At 48.8% G+C, this 19434-nt stretch overlaps 9 protein-coding genes across 9 annotated transcripts; 5 read left to right on the forward strand and 4 right to left on the reverse strand.

Annotated features, from left to right (window-relative positions):
- Nucleotides 1-1252: 1252 nt before the first annotated feature.
- N7489_007107 (uncharacterized protein) lies at nucleotides 1253-2239 on the forward strand (the record flags this gene model as incomplete). Its single annotated transcript, XM_056712857.1, has 1 exon — nucleotides 1253-2239. The coding sequence occupies one exon, from the start codon at nucleotides 1253-1255 to the stop codon at nucleotides 2237-2239; it is 987 nt and encodes a 328-aa protein (XP_056566572.1).
- Nucleotides 2240-2859: 620 nt separating this feature from the next.
- On the forward strand, nucleotides 2860-3459 carry N7489_007108 (uncharacterized protein; the record flags this gene model as incomplete). The annotated part of the gene is made up of 1 exon (XM_056712858.1): nucleotides 2860-3459. One exon carries the CDS (start codon nucleotides 2860-2862, stop codon nucleotides 3457-3459), a length of 600 nt encoding a protein of 199 aa, XP_056566573.1.
- Nucleotides 3460-3712: 253 nt separating this feature from the next.
- Nucleotides 3713-5128, forward strand: N7489_007109 (M20 family metallopeptidase; the record flags this gene model as incomplete). The annotated part of the gene is made up of 4 exons (XM_056712859.1): nucleotides 3713-3805; nucleotides 3858-4654; nucleotides 4717-4856; nucleotides 4914-5128. 4 exons carry the CDS (start codon nucleotides 3713-3715, stop codon nucleotides 5126-5128), a joined length of 1245 nt encoding a protein of 414 aa, XP_056566574.1.
- Nucleotides 5129-5761: 633 nt separating this feature from the next.
- Nucleotides 5762-7659, forward strand: N7489_007110 (uncharacterized protein; the record flags this gene model as incomplete). The annotated part of the gene is made up of 8 exons (XM_056712860.1): nucleotides 5762-5904; nucleotides 5958-6051; nucleotides 6107-6174; nucleotides 6235-6291; nucleotides 6345-6503; nucleotides 6553-6922; nucleotides 6973-7380; nucleotides 7459-7659. The coding sequence occupies 8 exons, from the start codon at nucleotides 5762-5764 to the stop codon at nucleotides 7657-7659; spliced, it is 1500 nt and encodes a 499-aa protein (XP_056566575.1).
- A 2965-nt stretch (nucleotides 7660-10624) lies between these two features.
- On the forward strand, nucleotides 10625-11514 carry N7489_007111 (uncharacterized protein; the record flags this gene model as incomplete). Its single annotated transcript, XM_056712861.1, has 2 exons — nucleotides 10625-10871; nucleotides 10925-11514. The coding sequence occupies 2 exons, from the start codon at nucleotides 10625-10627 to the stop codon at nucleotides 11512-11514; spliced, it is 837 nt and encodes a 278-aa protein (XP_056566576.1).
- A 584-nt stretch (nucleotides 11515-12098) lies between these two features.
- Nucleotides 12099-12538, reverse strand: N7489_007112 (uncharacterized protein; the record flags this gene model as incomplete). Its single annotated transcript, XM_056712862.1, has 2 exons — nucleotides 12099-12381; nucleotides 12519-12538. 2 exons carry the CDS (start codon nucleotides 12536-12538, stop codon nucleotides 12099-12101), a joined length of 303 nt encoding a protein of 100 aa, XP_056566577.1.
- A 453-nt stretch (nucleotides 12539-12991) lies between these two features.
- N7489_007113 (uncharacterized protein) lies at nucleotides 12992-13810 on the reverse strand (the record flags this gene model as incomplete). The annotated part of the gene is made up of 5 exons (XM_056712863.1): nucleotides 12992-13092; nucleotides 13144-13271; nucleotides 13332-13458; nucleotides 13520-13548; nucleotides 13614-13810. 5 exons carry the CDS (start codon nucleotides 13808-13810, stop codon nucleotides 12992-12994), a joined length of 582 nt encoding a protein of 193 aa, XP_056566578.1.
- An 846-nt stretch (nucleotides 13811-14656) lies between these two features.
- On the reverse strand, nucleotides 14657-15871 carry N7489_007114 (uncharacterized protein; the record flags this gene model as incomplete). Its single annotated transcript, XM_056712864.1, has 1 exon — nucleotides 14657-15871. One exon carries the CDS (start codon nucleotides 15869-15871, stop codon nucleotides 14657-14659), a length of 1215 nt encoding a protein of 404 aa, XP_056566579.1.
- A 435-nt stretch (nucleotides 15872-16306) lies between these two features.
- cat2 (bifunctional catalase-peroxidase Cat2) lies at nucleotides 16307-18759 on the reverse strand (the record flags this gene model as incomplete). Its single annotated transcript, XM_056712865.1, has 4 exons — nucleotides 16307-18124; nucleotides 18187-18224; nucleotides 18288-18610; nucleotides 18704-18759. 4 exons carry the CDS (start codon nucleotides 18757-18759, stop codon nucleotides 16307-16309), a joined length of 2235 nt encoding a protein of 744 aa, XP_056566580.1.
- Nucleotides 18760-19434: the final 675 nt, after the last annotated feature.

The raw sequence follows: 19434 nt of genomic DNA on the forward strand, positions 1-19434 counted from the left end.
GCTGAGTGCAGGGAAATATGACAGGTCGGAAATACAACATATGGAAATATGTTCCAAGGTTGTACGGATGTAACAGCACTATTGTTCAGGGGTCATGCTCAGCGTCATTGGCATTCACCTTATTTTTCACGACTATCATGATAACCCCCGGAGTGACCACTTCTTCATGGCCTGTGCAGCTATAGATCTGCAATGGGGAGATCTTGGGCACGGGCCGGAGACGCGCATACGCATACTCTGTACGGATACGCATACTCCGTACAGAGTATGCATCCAGCCCTGGAGGGTATATTGTCCCGACAGAGGGATTGGGGGAAGCAAGGTCACGAGACCGGGAAACTTGATATCGAAAGTTTGGATTTCTCCAGAGCAATTGACCAATCGCAAGAGAGACCCGATTCCGAGGTTAGCGGAGGTTAGCGGAGGTTAGCGCAAAAAACTTGAAGATTCGGTAATTGAATGAAACATCTCGTTTCTTTTCAGGAAGCCCTTCCGTAGAAATACATGTATCCATAGATGGCTGGATCCAAGTACTGTAAACCATTTTAGCCACCTTAGCCACTCTACCCATTGCCACTCCCTTGAAAGGTCGACAATTGATTTCAAATGCACGAGAATAGACAATAGACCAAACTTGAAATTTGAAATAGGAAACGATCATCCGGCTGTAATTATGTAGATCGCCATTTAATTCCCACTAAATTTGGAAAAGACGAAAAAGTGCAAAGTTCACGTGTGGCGGTCCCAAGGGTTCCCTTTCTCGGCTTAGCTTGGCATGGGGGCAAATAGGCTGGGGAAAGCCCTTTTCTTCTTTTCCTCTTCTCAACCATGTACTATTTTCAAACCATTACAATATAACTGCATTGTTAGACGTTCATTTGGCTTCATTTCCTGCATTGAGTCCTTGACCTCATCATCGTCCTCGGAGTCTCCAGAGTTACATCCGCATTCTTCGGCAAACGAACTTGCGATCAGATACTCTCACCGATCCCAATCTCCTCCCGAAATCCCCCCCATTTTTGTCCGATTAGCGATCCCCCCAAATCCTTGATACCCTTTTTGGATCATCATAGACGCCATTGGCGCAAATGATTTGCTCGGACTAGAACAACTATCATGGCTGCGGAGCTGGTACAATTCAAGCAAAGTGTACCGGGGTTCTCACCAAGCGGGGCATGAAATATCCTTCCTACGGTCTTCCCAATACCAGCATTGAATATATATCTTAGCCAGGCTGCTTTAGTCGGCGACCATGACAGACCTGTCACATTCCCCCATCGTGGTGAATGGGCACCGTGACGATGCTCTAGCTGTGCGGACGTTGATGATTGTCTTCACCTCCATCGCATTATACAACTCCATCGAATTGTTCATATTGTTATTTTTGACCTTTTCTCGGTACCGCGGACTCTACTTTTGGACGCTTCTGCTCTCGGTCATCCTCGGAGTGATCCCTCATGCCATTGGCCATCTGCTTATGTTCTTTTCTCTATCCCCAGCATGGCTCTCTTTGACTATCTCCACCATTGGCTTTTACGTCATGGTCCCAGGCCAATCGCTGGTCCTCTACTCTCGCCTTCATTTGGTGGTCAACAGCAACAAAGTGCTTCGGTTTGTTCTTTGGCTGATCATCATCGACGCGATTATTCTCTTGATCCCCACGACCGTTCTTACCTTCCTTACCGCATACGTTGGAACTAAGCCAATGATTCGTGGATACAATGTCATGGAGCGGATGCAGCTGGCTTGGTTCTGTGCCCAAGAAATTGTCATCTCGGGAATTTACATTGTCGAGACCGTGAAGCTGCTCAGAATGATGCCAGACAAGGACCGACGGCGGTCCAGAATCATGTATGAGTTGCTTACCATCAATTTTGTCATCATATTGCTCGATATCTGTTTACTCCTTGTCGAATACATTGGGTTTTACTCGCTGCAGACCACATTGAAGGCCATGGTCTACAGCGTCAAGTTGAAGCTCGAGTTCGGTGTGCTCGGAAAGCTAGTCGATCTCGTGCAAAGTCATCGATCGCAGCCCACTTCGTTAGAACACGAAGAATACCCAGGCTTCGTGGATCCTTCCCAGATTACGTCGGATATCACTCATGCGGCCCCAAGGGAATCGCGACCGGCGGGACGGAGAGGCTGGAATACATTGTCTATGGAGAGCTTGCCCAGCTCCGAGCGCAGAATTCGTCCATCTACCCGGTCGACTGATGACAGCCTGCATCCATCTTGAGGTTTGACTGGTGATCATGAATTTTCTACCACTCAGATCAAAGGTCTAACGAATCTTTCACGGGCAAAACCAAGTGGCCTTGGTTGTTTACTCTCCCGACTGGCTTCTGCTCATCACATTTGGTGAAGATTTTCAGGAGTAAAGTATGCAGTTCTACATGCTTCGTCTGCTCGTCGCAGGGAAATCGCGTCAACAAGTTTTCGACGCCCCACAATCCCGTTAACTGGAATCAGAAGCGCGTGGTTTCATCTCGCCAAGCGAAACATTTGCGCAGCTCTTCCGGCACATCAACAATCTGATGCTCCTCGATCCCTGCATCCCAGCGCGAGATTCGAACAGCCTTGTCAATTCCAGCTGACTGTAAAATATACCATGTGGTTCAACCAAACCACTACAAAATTCTGCTAGGTCCACCATAGGACTGTGCTGTTCATATGTGCCAGATTATTGGCAATAATAATTTAATGCTGTCTATCGACCCCCCACGATTTGTTGATTTTCAGCCTCATGATGTAACTACTTCAATGACAATATTACGTCGCCATGACATACAATTAGAGATCAAAATCAACTGGAGGAATGCCGAGTTCTAAGCAAATGTTTCTCGTAGTCGATGCAGCATGGAAAGCACCGTCTCTATCCACCACGGTCCCTACGAGTCTATCCCTGCCACAGCTTCACCAGGTCTTAAATTTCTCCGACGATTCCTACCAGCACTAGACTCTCTGACTCCCGCCGAAACTCCCATTAGCCCTTTCTTCACACCGAGCGCTCCCATCCTTATCGGCAGCGATCCACCAACATCCGCAAGCCAGGCAGTTCCTCTCCTCGAAGTGCGCAGCCGTCACATCTGCAAATTCCACCACCATGTTTATCTCGCCTGGGATATCGACCTTGGGAGTGACACAGGCCCCGTTCATACGTCGTACAACAGGACCGCTCCAGACCAAGAGGCCGCCCAAAGAGGACAGCTCTATGCCCCGCTGGCGGGGAATATCCAAATGAAGCGCACGGTTATGTTCGAGGCGACATCCGAAACAACATTCAAGGAGGACCCCGACCAGTTCGCAGTTCGAGTGCGTGAGTTCAACGTCCTCGATCTGGAAGGCCGCGATGAGTCGGATCTGCAGATCGTTGAAATGCGGATCTTTTTGGATCAGAGGCCTGTTCAGGCCCATTCGGCAAGCCTGTTTACGGGGTCGGGGTATTCTGGATCTTAGTCGCTGGAATGAGACTGATGGACGTGCATTGCTTCTCCACTGCGGAATGCTCTAACCATCCCCCGCGCCCCCACTTGGACTGTGTGTTCCATGTGTTATCTTCGTGAGGTGACGTTCGGCACAGAGTTCCTTTCTTGGCTGTTTTTTTTTTGCTTCATTTCCTTTAAGGTTGGTTGCATTTCCCAGTACCAGCATTTGTGCACAGATCGGAAATTTCTTTTTTTCTTTTTTTCTTTTTTTGCAATTCAACAAGATGTTGCCAGTACAGGGACAAGCAGAGATCATCAACAAGGTCTGTGGGGCGTTGGATAAGTATGAATCCAAGCTCAGTGAGATCAATCAGAAGGTGCGTATCATATTGGGCAAGCACACCATGATATTTTGATAACATTCGATAGATCTGGTCCAAACCCGAGCTGGCATTCAAGGAATACAACGCCCACGACAATGTCTGCGAGTTCTTTGAGTCGCTCGGGGCGGGATACCAGGTCCATAGAAAGGCCTATGGCATTGAGACGGCGCTTGAGGTGATCCATAGTCGCGGCAAGGGCGGACGTACGATTGCTTTCAACGCAGAATACGATGCGCTTCCAGGCATGGGACATGCATGTGGACACAATCTGATCGCGACAAGTTCGATCGCGGCCTTCCTGGCTACCTGCGAGGCAATGGATACTCTATACTCCGATGGGATGGGGTATTCGGTTCGGCTGCTGGGGACTCCTGCCGAGGAAGGTGGTGGTGGAAAGCTCCTGCTGATCAACGCGGGAGCATACAAAGATGTGGATGCATGCTTCATGGTACATCCATTCCCGGTACTGTCAGGCGCCCCTGATCTCATTAGCTCGAGTTCCTGTACCGGGCTGTATCTTGCGAACGACAAGGTTCAGGTGACGTTCACTGGCAAACCGGCGCATGCTTCAGCTGCTCCGTGGGAGGGCATTAATGCTCTAGATGCTGTGGTGTCTGCTTATGTGAATATTTCGATGCTGCGACAGCAGATCTTACCTACGCAAAAGATTCATGGGGTTATTTCGCGTGGTGGAGACAGACCGAATGTTATTCCTGCCTCTACGACAGTTGAATACTACATTCGATCCGAGACTGCGAGGACGCTGAAGCCGTTGACAGAGAAAGTAGTCAAATGCTTTGAGGCTGCTGCGACTGCTACTGGCTGCACGGTGGAATACGAATGGTATGATAGTTGGGGATGTTCCACCTGGGCATTCTCATACGGTTCGCTAATCCGTTTCCTAGGGAGGCCGCGTACAAGGATATGAAGATCAATAAGCCTATATGTGACAGCTATGTCTCTGCTATGAACGCTATGGGCCATAGTACTATCTTCGACGCCGCAGGCCAGATTGGAGGTCTTAGCGGAGGGTCCACTGATATGGGTGAGTGTTGAAGTCCATTACAGTGTAGCCAGAAGCTGACTATTCACTCCAATATAGGCAACGTGTCGTACGAAGTACCTGGCTTCCACGGTGGATTCTATATTCACGTCGATGGTGTCAACCACACACCACAATTTACTGCCGGGGCTGGATCCGAGGATGGGTTCAAGCGTAGTCTGCACTGTGCGGCAGGAATGGCTGTGGTGGCGTGTAGAGCTTTAGTCGATGGAAGTTTCGCCACTGCCATCAAGTCGGACTTTGAGAAGGCTTAGAATTGTGAATACTAGGCTGGATTTAGTGCAGTCCCGTGTCTAAAGACCTTCTAAATTAAAGTGCAAGTGTATGACACATAGTCATTGAAAACTTTCCCTATTCGTACAAACACTATTGGCAATTGTCGCGGAATAGAGCGGTCTTAGCGTATCTCGAACGCCTCGCGTTCATCCATAACCACATTGCACCAACCCCTATTTCAGATGTGGACGATCGACGGCGAACTCAATTGCCGTGCTTAGCATCCGTTGAGGGGGATGTGGATGCTCCCCCAGATCGGCTCCGTCCTGACAGCAAATCCCCGGATTTTAATTGACTGATACTATCGCATAATGGGGAAGTGGGGTGCCGACCGATTAGCCGGCTGGTTTGTTCCATGGGACTAGCATCGCGGGGAAATTCTAATGATAACTCAAAGACTCAACCATGCGTCGCAATTGGTCGAGGTATTTGAGCTTCCCCTTCAATGATGGACTTGGGTCCACCGCGGAAACACACCGGCCATGGTAGGTTCAAGCAGACTTTGCTCGGCATACTTGGAGGAAGGCGAAAGCGATACCGGCTTGTGTGTTTGAATAAGAAGGCCTTGAATGTACCTCATCCAGTAGAATTACATTTGTTTCATATTCGCGATGCAATCTCACGAGGCCAACCTAGATGAGAAGGATACGAAGGGAGGTGAGCCACTTAGCCGGGACCTCGATCTTGGTCAAGTGCTCGCTATCCAACCAACGGCTGAGGAGGAACGGAAAGTATTGTGGAAGCTCGATCTTATGTGAGTATTCCGGAACTATCTCAATGTGTGTGTGCGTATCTGATCTAAAGAAGTCTGGTCCCGTTGATGGGAATCGCATATTTCCTCCAATTCCTCGACAAGCTCGCTCTGAGTCAGGCGACGCTCTTTAATTTACGAGAAGATTTGGTATTTATGTGCTACAGTTGTCGACCGATGAATATGTGTTGACAGAAGGTTATAGAACCTGCGCGGAGCGCAATATTCATGGGCATCTGCGATTTTCTATTTTGGTTACTTTGCCTGGAGTTGGTGTGTATTCGAGTCCCCTTCTATCTCTACCTCTTCTTACGAATACTGATCCCACAACAGGCCTAGTTCATATATTATCGTCCGGCTTCCTATTGGGAAATATATCGGAGTCTCGGTGTAAGTTCCTCTCCAAGGACACATAGCACCAACGATGAGACTAATTATACAAGCTTCATTTGGGGCGGGTTCTTATTGTGTCATGCTGCTTGCTCTAATTGGGGTGGACTTATGACCGTCCGTTTCTTCTTGGGAGCAGGGGAGGCGTCAATCGCACCGGGATTCACCTTGCTCACGGGCATGTTTTATAAACGGGAGGAACAGCCTCTACGGTATGTCGTCGAAATCAGGATGGATTTAGGCCTTGCTAACCAACTCCAGACAATCTGCTTGGTTCTTCGGAAACTGTATCGCTGTACTCATTGGTGGAGTGATCGCCTACGGTATTGGGACTATTAACACGTCAGTCATTTCCCACTGGAAACTCTTGTTCCTTATTCTCGGCGCCGTCACTTCAGCTTATGGTATTGTATTGTTTGTCCTGCTACCAGACTCGCCTTCCAAGGCCATCTTTTTGAAGCCTAATGAGCGTGCTATTGCTGTGCAGCGAACGCTGAAAAACAAAACCGGAGTCATGGATACTGGCGTGTTCAGGTGGTCGCAGGCTCTTCAAGCCATAAAAGACCCTCAGACGTGGCTTCTGGTTTTGAACTCTTTCGCCTCGAACCTGGCCAACGGTGGTCTTACTAGCGTGAGTGTTTACTTTCTTGTCCCTCAAGTTCAAAGCTTATGCGGCTTTAGTTTACGTCCATTATCACCGCCGGGTTCGGGTTCACTGATCTCAAGGCCCTTATCATGCAAATGCCTCAGGGAGCTGCGCAGATCGTGTTCTTGCTGATTACCTCAATCACCGCGACCTTTATCCCGTCTTCCCGTATATTAGGAATGTGTCTTAACACAGTCGTTTCTATTGTGGGCTTGATACTCATCTGGAAGCTTGACCCCGACGATAAAGTTGGGCGAATGGTTGGGTTGACGTTAGCCGTGGTCTATGCGATCAACCTTCCCATCTCGTTGAGTATCGTTACATCTAATGTGGCCGGGTTCTCGAAGAAGAGTGTCGTGAGTTCGTTGCTTTTTATCGCATACTGCGTTGGAAATATCGTGGGCCCTCAATTTTTCCTTGCCTCGGAGGAGCCTTCGTACCCAGTAAGTGACCCTTTTTTTTTTCCCTGCCAATATTTCTATTGCAAAATAGAAAACTAACGCCATACCTTTTTACCATAGACTGGAATTAGAGCTTCTATGTCTGGCTTGGTCTTGAGCCTTTTCTTGCTCATATGCTTATATACGTACTACACGTGGGAGAACCGCCGACGGGACAGGTTGTATGGTTCGCCTGAGCAGATGACCGTGGGAGCTGAGCTACAGGATGAGATATCAAACAAGACTGATCGCGAGATTGAGAGTTTCCGGTATCTTCTTTAGATCAGAAAAGGGAGGTCATGTCGGTATAATTTTGTTCAGCTAGCAAGCTTTAGGAGCGAGTTAAAATTTCAAAGTTAAATCCAAGGATTAGGACAGTTATTTCTGGTAATTCTAACGTTCATATGTAGCATACCGGTAATATCCAGCAGATACTAGAATGGACTTTTGCAGAGAGTGTCGCAACCTCCATGGCTGCTCTATGGACTGACAAGCCCAGTTGCTCGAGCTGACAATGTATACTGGCCAATTGGAGAACAGCGGCTGATTTGTCTTTTAAGGAAACAGTTCGATGGCTTCAAAACAAAGAAAGCCCCTCGCCCATGTCCGTTTAGACATTCAGCCACTGGTGTCAGTCCATTCCTATTCATGATTCACTTCCTCTGCTCACGTTCTGGACCTCCTATGATATCATTTCCCCCTTCTTCGAACAATCCTATCGGACATTCATCAGGTGGCCATAGCTTCGATGGATATGAGTCTCTTTGTTATGCAGAAGTAAACACCAGGACACGTGTTGGCTTTGTTGGCTATCTTTCATCTTGAGTTTCCTCGTATTTTCATTCAAGGAAATATGCAGATATGTCCCAATACATGTCAGTCTTATCTTCTGTTGCACTGTAACTATGCCTTTGCCATACATTCAGATGTTGTTCTAAGAGATAGACGCTATTTAGTAGTTCAATCAATGTTTTATAAGAATGCGTACAAACTTTTCCAAGCCACAGAAATTAATACAAATTAACACACATAAAAATAACAACAAGCATGTTTGTAGCGACAAGGGTATAAAGCGAAAAAAAAAGTGGCCGCCCAATGATGATTCGACTGTATATAGTCGTTCATCTTGTAGTATGTACAATCCTGCATGCGAAATTATGTCCCTCAAGTTATCAAGATGTGCTCCTATCTCGGGCGCTCGAGCAATGCCATTTCCATTGTAGATTGCGTATCGGACGAATGCATCCGAGGTCGAGAATTTGCTTGCGACTCAATGGAGTCCACAGTCGGCATCGTCTGGCGCAGTGCCTCGTGGAAATCGTATGTTCCGCTGCTCGTTGAACGCGGCTCCGGGCTCAAGGTCCCCGCACCACTGGAGCTAGCTTGCGCCTCAGTATCCTGCGACGGGGGATTATTCGCGAGCATGTCGAAGAGATTGATGTCGCTTGACCCACGAGGATTACCATTTGCCCCTTGGCACAATGTGCATGAGTATGTGCGGGTCAGCTCGCGGAGCTGCGTGAGGGCGTGGAATTCAAGTTTCAGCTTGATGCTGTAGGCGACTGTCTTGAAGCTGATGACTATGTAGTGGACTTTGTAATTGGCGATCAGGATACATACGTTGAGCAGGATCCCGATGAGATTAACAAAGAGGATTCGGTAGATGATTTTTCGCCCTTGGGCGCCTTTGTATTCGAAGACGGGCTTGAGCGCCCGGAGCGCTTCGCGGACGTAGATGGCACACATTACGGTGTCTTGGACGGCGAATCCTGTTGCCTGAACATGGTCGTAGATTACTGATACGCGACCGGACGATATATTGCCAACGGTGAGAAAAAGAGGACTGCCGTAGGAATGTGGAGGACGAAAAAGTTGGCTATAATCATCCATAGTACCCATCGTACATGACGGATGTCGGACACGACGAGGTGCAATCTTGAATACAGCACTACCGCTTGTCCAGTCACCATGCAGATCCAGCCCACGAGAAACGGGACTGACATAGAGATGGAAGTGGCTTGGCTGGTATAGCGAATTTGAGCTGGTATGGCATGTAACAAGATTCCCCAGGCGGCAACTTGCATGCTCCAGAAGTATAACCCACGATACCTTTTGAACCTCTCGAAGATGCCAATCACAACTTCCAATGAGTTCCATGCTCCGATCGAGAACATAGCAAAAACCTGGATGATCGTGAAGTTGCTATTCAAAATGGCGCTCACCTCCGGAGGGAGGTTGGTCATTGAGGCATCCATGGCGTGTGAACGGGTTGGGCCAAGCGGATGAATCAACCGTTGGGAAAGGAAAAAGGATATATTGATCACAGCTCGGATGCAGGTCCCACCTGGCTGACAGATACTATGGTAAGAGTGACATGCCTTGAGCCCCTCATTTCAGGCCACGGGGTAGAATGGAATAAGGTTGACTGTTGGTCCCGAGGTGGACTGCCACTGACGAGTCATGCCCCCGTCGTATAAATGAGTAGAAAAGCGGCAGATACGGTGTATGATGCTAGCATACGGGGATCTGGAGCAGATATTCCCGTTCATTCGACAATTAACGATCGCAGTGGGCTTCCGAATCAGCTATTGGTGGCAATAATCTCTGGGAATGTGAGGATCCCAGAAGAACCCCAGTTGTCCCAACCCCTTGATCATGCTGGTTGGAGAGCTTATTGGACAGGACAAACGAAGTGTCAAATGTCGAGAGGCTATCGACGCGCCAAACAGGGATTCTCGGGATCTCAAACAAAGAAACCCAGTCAGAATTTGAGCACTGGTCACATTTTCTTTTCGCTAGTGGCGCTCCGCAATAGGAGTCCAGACCTAGCCTGGGTGAATTCCGGCATTGGTAATCATGGCTGAGCTGAAGATATATGGAGTAGATCTTGCCAAGGACCTGGTAATGCGCTGTTGGGCCCGAATATATTTAGAGCGCAAGAACTGAGGCCTGATACTAACTAGACCATAGAGACGTTATTAAACAAAGAGGCAAATTTTACCAATAATAGGCATATTAAAACCAAGCAGCTGCCCTTGTATATTGTATTATTTGACCTTTCAATGCACCCAACAAGGAGCAGAAAAAGAAACCAAAAGCAGAAAGTCACATATGAAGCTCCCGGCGGTCCACTCCAGGAGCTGGGGATTAGTCAGCCACCACTCTGGCGGGCCCCTAGGTACCTAGGTTCTGCAGCCGTAAATAAGTTCACCAACCCATCCACCTTTCCACATCCTCAGACATAGTCATGCCGGCCACAAGAAGTCAGACGAAGCCGTCCGATACCAACCGGATACCAGATATTGACCGAACTTGCAGCCAGGGAGTTCCTGGTCCCATAATCGAATGGCTGGACTTGGACATTTCTGAGACGTCACCTGTAAAGCAAATGAACTGGAGAAATTCTCTGAATGAGATTCAAGCGTTTGAGGGATGTCGCCACATCACTTTTGCATGCCCCCTCGAACTGGCCCACAGGCTATGGATTATCATTCGTAAGGACTCGAATAAGATAAACAGAAGAGAGACTTACAAATGCATACACAAGAGTGGTTGTCAGAAACACACCGAAATGACTTCCACAGAACAGGCAGAAGTACTGGCAACGCCAAAACGACACTTTACCAATATAGCGATAATGTCTATTCCATTTATCGAGTTGACTACTGTATTGGCAAGATGATACACGCGGGCTTCCCCATGTATCCCGATCCAAGACAAATCCACGAAATCTGGATGGTTTACTTTCCTACCTACACACTGGACTCTGAAAAGAAGCGAGAGCGTCAGCTGCCTATCCTGTTGAATTTCTATGGGAGAGATGAAGAGCCTTCTAATCCGATGTCCGGGATTCTCAGTCACAACATCGCCTGGCTATCAGGGAAGATCAATTACCAAGGGGTGCAATGTCAACGCCTCGCATGGTTTATGGAGTGGAAATCTAAGGAGGCAGAAGAGCTCTACAAGACGACCGTGCGATGGGTGAGAGAGGATAAAGGCAAATCTTGCAAGCCACAACTGACACTAAGTATGTTCATTGATGACTTGAAGAGCCTTGGAATGGTCGGGTATGAGACGTGGCACGCTCACTTTGAGGATATCCGAGAAGCGCTCGACAATACCAAGCCACCTACCTAGGTACGTACTTTGGCTTATATTAATAAATTACGGCTTTTTATCATTGTTTTAATATGTCTACTATAATAATCTCATCATCTTAGAGAATTAAAGGAGATATGATTGGAGTTGGTTGGGTGCAACGAACTCAGGGATCAAAGGCTAAGCTGCTTTCAAAATTGAGGTCCATGATCTAAGAGATGCGAGAAATCCCGGTGCCAGAGGGCACAAAATAGCTTCTGTTGATAGCGGCTCCATGTTTGACTACCGATTACCAGGCAATTCCTTGCGTTTAGGTCCCTTTCACACCATCCAGGATTTTCATCGGCATTTACGAGAAGGTATCGAATTCGATCCTAGTTTTGATCCTGAGATTCAGGAGCTCATCAAACAGCAAGGCAAATCATGGCCATTAAAACTTACTCACGGCGACCTTAGCAGCCTCAGTATACTGATCCATGGATGATATTGTCGGAATCATTGATTGGGAAACTTCTGGTTGGTGTCCATCGTACTGGGAATACACTACTGCCTACCAAGTCAATCCACAAAATTCTTTTTGGGTCAATGAGATCGATAAATTTCTTCTTCCGATGCCAGAAGAGCTAGCAACGGAATGCACTCGCCTCGCTGCGTATCTTTTCCCACTCAATGACATTCGTGCCCAAGACATTGCCGTCGGCCTTCAGGGCATCGAGCGCCTCTTTTACCCGGAATACACAGTTCCATCCTGCTTGGCCTTGCCTGGTAGGTGTACTGCGCAGTATTTCTACCAGTCGATTGCCATCCTCTACCTTTCCGATTATCACTCGAACAAGCAGCATGCTGGTGGCGAGAAGCGGGGATTCACGGTCCTCGAATGCCCATTCGGCTATCCCGGGCTTTAAGCTTCTCTTCTGCGTGATAAAGGACCCCCATTTTACCTTCCGTTTCAATTTTCGGTCCCAGCATCAAACGCCCAGTGGTAGCTAGATGGATAATGTCAGATATATGCTGCTAAAGGAGTAGTTACACAGTGGACTTACGTGTCTCCCTTGCCCGGCATGGTAGTTTATGTCGCGGAGAGGGAAGTGTCTTGGGCAGTTTGTTGCGATCTATAGTAAACAGGCTAACAAATCCCTACTGGCATATATTGTTCTTTTATTATAGAGAGTCCAGTGACAAGCTTCTTATGGACATTAAAGAGGCACTGCCACTTCTTAACTATATGCGTACTTCGCCGTTTACGCCCATTACCAATGTCCCCATGAACATGTATAGAAAACCCTAATTACAATATTCTACTAGCTATTGCAACTCCTGACCTCTCTACTCCTGTTGGACTAACAGTTCCTTGATAAATGATTGTATTTGTGTAATACAATTGCAAAAAGGGGTCTGAAAAGGAGTGTAAGAAGTGAAATCGCCAGAGGGTAGAGCTAAACCAAATGTGTCCCTAACCCTGGAGTGTCCCTAACCAGGGAGCTTGGGGTGTCCTCGTGCCTTCTCCAGTCACGCTCTAAATTGCCTGGACATCAACCCAGAAGCGAGTATCATCGGACTGATACTTCTCATCGCTCTCAATCTGCTGTTGAATCCATGCAATAGCGTCGATGTATCCTATCCACCATGTTAGATAGATCAACTGATTCATAGAATAGGAAAACTCACCATTGATATCCTCCGTGCCGGGATTCTTGATACCAGTTTCTCCATTGCGGTGGCCACTAAACCAGGTTTCAAATCCGTAGTGTTCCTCACCCTCGTGGCGGGCTTGGATGTCTTTGCCCAGATCGGAGCTGGCACCAGAGCATTAGCTAATATAATCGGGGCAGTCCGTACGCCACCGAAGAACTTACTTGAGAATAGCTCCGTTATCGACGTCGTCGACAGTCTGTCCCAGGAATTCGGATGCGGAGTGTCGCAAGATAAACCAATTCTGCTTGAAGATACCGAAGTTGGTGCCGTCGCCAGTCTTTCCGTCACCTATAAGCATAGACAGTTAACATCCTACTAGCTCCACAAGCCGGTTAGCATCTGCACATACCGTATGTGTAATCCGTCGTCATTGTGTTCCTGTTTCTTATCAGCCGTCTGCGCTATATAATGCTATATGGGAATCAGATGATAGGGGGACTGACGTCTCCAGCATCGCAATCGCCAAATCACGGGTGTTGCCGCCAGCAGCAACCACCTCCTGCTTGCGCGCTCCGAGGCCAGCAACAACTTGGGTGCCTCGATCATCAGCCCGGACCGCAATTTTCTTGAATTCTGTCACCGGGGACGAGAGCACTGCAGGCACGAGTGCCATGACACTGACAATGGAAAGGAGCTGCATCTTGCGATATAAAAGAGATAAGAAGGCTTTATGGATTGACTGTTCCTGATAATGCAGAAGGCTTTCGATGGAGGAAAAAATTGCAGACCAACAGCGCCTTTATATATTCAAGTATTCTGTATCGCGTAATCAATGATACTGGGGGTAATCGGGGTGCTTCTTCACAACCGTGTGGAAAGAGGAAAGGATCACCTCATTTGAGGTACTCGGGTATCGTGAAGAGATCACCTACTCTCTTTGGAACTGGATATCCCAAACGCTCCCCCGTCTATGCCCGCATTGTTTCCTGGCGAAGATCTGAAGTCGAACGCCCATTGTATGTAAATCTTTCCTTAATGAGAGCGGGGGCCGTTTCAGGTACAACTTTAGGTCCAAAATTTGTGACAATAGCTCAAAGGAGTAACGGTGAGGCGGCCTCACAATTCTATTCGAAAAGTAGGGAAATAAAGAACAAAGGTCAACAACTGACCGGAGAAGGGTAACTATGAAGTTATCTAAATAACAAAGAGGTCATGCGCCAGGCCATGAGCCTGACCACGAGAAACAATAAAACTACACTGTAATAATGTGGAGGCAACGCGAGCTTATTTCGACTACCTCGGCTATATCGTGTTATTCGGACCTCCTACACCATGAGATCCCGCCCACTGTTGGCCCGAATAGGCAACTGGACAGGCGCATGGAGATTCCGTGACATTATCGGTAAGAAACTACAACACATGGGAACGGTGATGGATTGAGATTTACGATTATTGATGTAGCTAAAGTAGAATGCATTTTCACGTTCATACTGTTCTTGCGGCTCCAGTATTTGGCTCTGAGTAACTGCATACGCAGGCCTTACTTCTAACTGAAAACCTTCAGTTCTGGGTACTCAGGGAGTTTCCAGTCTCCATCGCCATGATCTGAAAACCGTGATATGAGCTGCGGTATGCGAAGAAAACATGCCAGTCTTATAATGAGGTGAACAAGCGAAATTTGCCACTGCGAGTTGGGGAGCGCCCATCGGATCCATAACCGCTGAACCTGGTCGATAAATGGTCGCATTATCTGGCAATAGTTTTCGAACGCTTGGGGCAGATCTTCACTCTGAGCAAGCTCTCCGGCCAGGACATATGCCCCGACTAAACTGGTACTTGTCCCCATACCACTTAAAGGAGAAGGGCAGTGTGCCGCATCACCGAGAAGGACGACGCGGCCAGAGTGCCAGGTATCAGTCCTGATTTGGACGACATTCTGACAGAACCAGTTCTCTGTAGTGTCCATCCCTTTGATAAACCGATCGGCCTGCCACCCTGCGTCGCGAAACCTTTGGGCCCAGAAATTCTTCTGCTGCCCAACTGAACCCCTTGGGACATTCCGTAGTTCCTCCGTGTCAGAACTAAGCATGAAGTAGACCTGTGTTTCCGTTTCATTGTGGCTTCTGGACATGATCATTCGTCCGCCCGGGCTGAGGTATAACTGGCACATATTACTGTCGGTTTCAATCCGTGGGACAAACCAGTAGGCCATGTGGACTCCGAGTTGGTGATATTCATCTGGAGCACCAGGGGGTAGAATCTTTCTTCGAATGTGCGAGCCCTGTCCGTCTGCGCCAACAAGTAGATCAAATGTGTCAGAAGAGCCGTCGGAAAAGTAGGCCACTACCCCCCGGTCATTTTCCGTGAAGCCATCCACCGTTTTACCGAAGATATATTCCACTTTGTCTTTTGTTGCTTCGTAGAATATGCGTACGAGGTCTCCCCGCATGATCTCGTACTCGGATGTAAAGGATTGCCCACCCTTTCCAGACTTGTTGGCGAGAATTGTCGCCTTGGCATTGCCCTTAGCATCAATGAAGGAGACGCCTGCTTCGTTAACAAGCTTTTTGCGAACAGCGTCGATGAGACCCATGCGTTTGACGACCTCAATACCTTGTCCACGGAGGTCGATCTGGGCACCTGTAGCTCTCAGTGTTGGGAAACGATCGATGACAACAACTTGGTGACCCATGCGGGCGAGCCAGTAGGCCAAGGCCGGACCTGCGACACCACCGCCACAAATGAGAACTTTGAGAGCCATTCTGTGCCTAGAGATAATTCAGGGGAGAGTTAGGGGGAAAATAGATTCTGTATGCGCCCATCAGTCCGGAATTAAATATTAGGTGTAACAAGCCGGTCCAGTCGCATTCACACTCGCACAATTCGGACATAACGGGCAGTTCTTGCCTTTCACGGAATATGCCGGTTTTTCAATGCAGGCAGCTACTTTAAAATCTGACCTCAGACATCATATTAGCCCTGTAGCCAAATTATTTCGGACTCACTCTCTGAGCCCTTGGGGGGTTAAGGACTCAGCGCTTGTTCCGGCAGCAGAACAGCACAATCTTTTGAGGAGCAGGGAAATCTTTGCCAATACATTAAGTACGTGAATGATGCAGTCACAATTAAACGAAACTCGATTGGTGATGACTCAGCTAAGTAACAGTACAGAAGATAACTATGGTAGTCAAATTATTCACAGGCGAGGACGACCGGTCGCGGGGAAACAGGGGATATCATAACGGTCCAAATTCATAACCTTGTCCCAGGCAGCAACAAAGTCCTTCTTGAACTTGTCTTGGGCATCGGAGCTAGCGTACAGCTCAGAAAGAGCACGGAGCTCAGCGTGGTGACCGAAGATCAGGTCAACACGGGTAGCAGACCACTTCTTGGCGCCAGTCTTGCGGTCGAAGCCTTCGAACTTCTCACTGTCAGCGTCGGTTGGCTTCCAGACAGTGCTCATGTCGAGCAAGTTGACGAAGAAGTCGTTGCTCAGCTGGCCAGGGCGGGAGGTGAAGACACCGTGGCTTGATCCATCCCAGTTGGCGTTCAGAGAACGCAGACCACCAAGCAGGACGGTCAGTTCAGGAGCAGAGAGGGTCAGCTGCTGCGCCTTGTCGATGAGGAGCTGCTCGGTGCGGACACGGCGAGTCGAGTTGCCGTAGTTGCGGAAACCATCGGCGAAGGGCCGGAGCCAGCCGAATGACTCGACATCTGTTTGCTCCTGGGTGGCATCGTTGCGGCCAGGGGTGAAAGGAACGGGGATACCCGCGGCTCTTTCGAGGGCAGCAGATCCAGCAAGCACAATCAGATCGGCAATGGAGACGCGCTTTTCGCCGTTCTGGGCCTTGTTGAAACGGCCTTGGATGCTCTCCAACAGACCTAGGACTTCTTGCAACTGGGCTGGGTTGTTGACATCCCAGTCCTTCTGGGGAGCGAGACGGATGTGGGCGCCGTTCGCGCCTCCACGCTTGTCACCCCCGCGGAAGGTAGACGCCGATGCCCAGGCGGTGGCAATCAATTTGGTGGGCTCAATACCGGCGGAGAGAATCTCGTTCTTCAGGGCAATGATGTCGCCGTTGTCAATCAGGGCGTATGTGGGAGCAGGAATAGGATCTTCCCAGAGAGAGACCTCCTTTGGGATCTCAGGGCCCAGCCAGCGAGCGCGAGGACCCATGTCACGGTGGAGCAGCTTGAACCACGCACGGGCGAATGCGTCGGCAAACTCATCAGGGTTCTCAAGGAAGCGACGGGAGATCTTCTCGTAAGCGGGATCGTAACGCAGAGAAAGATCGGTAGTCAGCATATGAGGCCTGTGCTTCTTGCTTGAGTCAAAGGCATCAGGGACGATATCGCCCGCATTCTTGGCCACCCACTGCGTAGCGCCAGCGGGACTCTTGGTCTGCTCCCACTCGAACTTGAACAGATATTCCAAGAAGGAGTTGCTCCACTTGGTAGGGGTACTTGTCCAGGTCACCTCCAACCCACTGGTGATAGCATGGGGGCCTACACCGGAGCCGTGCTTGTTGTGCCATCCCAGGCCTTGCGATTCAATGCCAGCAGCTTCGGGCTCGGTTCCGACATTATCAGCAGGGGCAGCACCGTGCGTTTTTCCGAAGGTGTGGCCTCCAGCAATCAAGGCGACGGTCTCTTCGTCATTCATAGCCATACGGCCGAATGTAATACGGATATCTCTGGCAGCAGAGAGAGGGTCCCCGTTTCCATCGGGACCTTCAGGGTTGACATAAATCAAACCCATGACGACCGCGGCCAGTGGGTCCTCGAGATCGCGAGTCTTGATATTGCCCTGCTTAGCCTCCTCCTCTGCGGTCTCGGCCTCATAACGAGCCTTATTAGTAAACCAGACGTTCTCGCTTCCCCAGTACACCGACTCATCGGCTTCCCAGACGTCGGGGCGACCTCCAGCAAATCCGAATGTCTTGAAACCCATAGACTCCAAGGCAACGTTTCCAGTTAGAAGCAGAAGATCTGCCCAGGAGATTTTGTTGCCGTACTAAATACCATAGTTAGTATAGAGAAATCTGGAAGTACACAAGTTCCATGTATAGTACCAACCTTCTGCTTGATGGGCCAAAGTAGTCGGCGGGCCTTATCTGGAAATAGGAGATCCATATCAGTATGATATAAAATCACGTCAACTATTAATAAAAACTTACCAAGGGAGACATTATCGGGCCAAGAGTTCAATGGTGCAAAACGCTGCTGGCCCTGGCCACCACCACCGCGTCCATCGAAGACTCTGTATGTTCCAGCGCTGTGCCAGGCCATTCGGATGAAAAGCCCACCATAGTGGCCAAAATCAGCGGGCCAAAACTCCTGAGAGTCGGTCATAAGGGCGTGAAGATCCTTCTTGAGGCCCCAGTAATCGAGGGTCTTGAAGGCAGCGGCATAATCAAAGTCCTTAGTTTGAGGGTTGGTGGCATCAGTATGCTGGCGGAGAATACCCAACTTCAAGGAATTGGGCCACCAGTCGGTGTTGCTGGAGTATAGAATTAGTATTTCGAGCCATAGCGATGCGAAGGGGTAAATAAAGTGTGCCGAGGTAAAGTCATAAGAGAACTAGGGGCCATACCGGGTGCCACCTCCAGCAACATTGCTTCTCTTGTGCGCAACAGGACATTCGCTCATGGTTAAATTTGGTAGAGGAAAACGGGGAATATGGAGGGAAAGAAAAATGTCGGGAAGAGGATGCCCCCGCAGTTTAAATGGTACAACCGGTGGACCCAATAACGGGTCGCGTATTAAGCAGCTTCTAGGTACCTAGGCACCTAGGTACGTTTGGGGCTATTCTTTCCATATGCTAGTTTAAAGAGGAAAGAATATATAGAAAAGATGACGCGAACTTGTATTTCTTCACTTTCTCATTGGCCATCCAGCAAAGAAATCCGGGGCGTGCGGGGAAAGTCATTAACGGGGAAGCCCCTCACGAAGAGATCAACAAGTAATTCATTGGCGGAATACGCCGAGGCGCGCTGGATTCCGGTGTTCACGATTATGACTGCGCTGACAAAATGGCCATTTCTAGATGGAGAAGAAGATTATTCGGGAGGAATGTTGAATTATACACTCGCAGTGGTCTGGCCCGAGGATTTGACTAATAATAATTAGCCAGCCCTAGAGGGCCAGGCCCTGATGTACTTTGTAATCGTGGAGATGATAGATGCCCAGGTGGTACTTTCCGGGTTTGTTGGAGATATCTGGTCTGATGTTGCGCCCCAACAATAAACTCCTGTAAACCCTCCAGATTTAGACATCTTTTGTTTGGCCCATAAAAACCACAAAAGACACAAATTCATGAGGTAT

Source organism: Penicillium chrysogenum, assembly GCF_028827035.1.
Source record: "Penicillium chrysogenum strain IBT 35668 chromosome Unknown utg000004l_segment0_segment0, whole genome shotgun sequence".
Taxonomy (NCBI): domain Eukaryota; kingdom Fungi; phylum Ascomycota; class Eurotiomycetes; order Eurotiales; family Aspergillaceae; genus Penicillium; species Penicillium chrysogenum.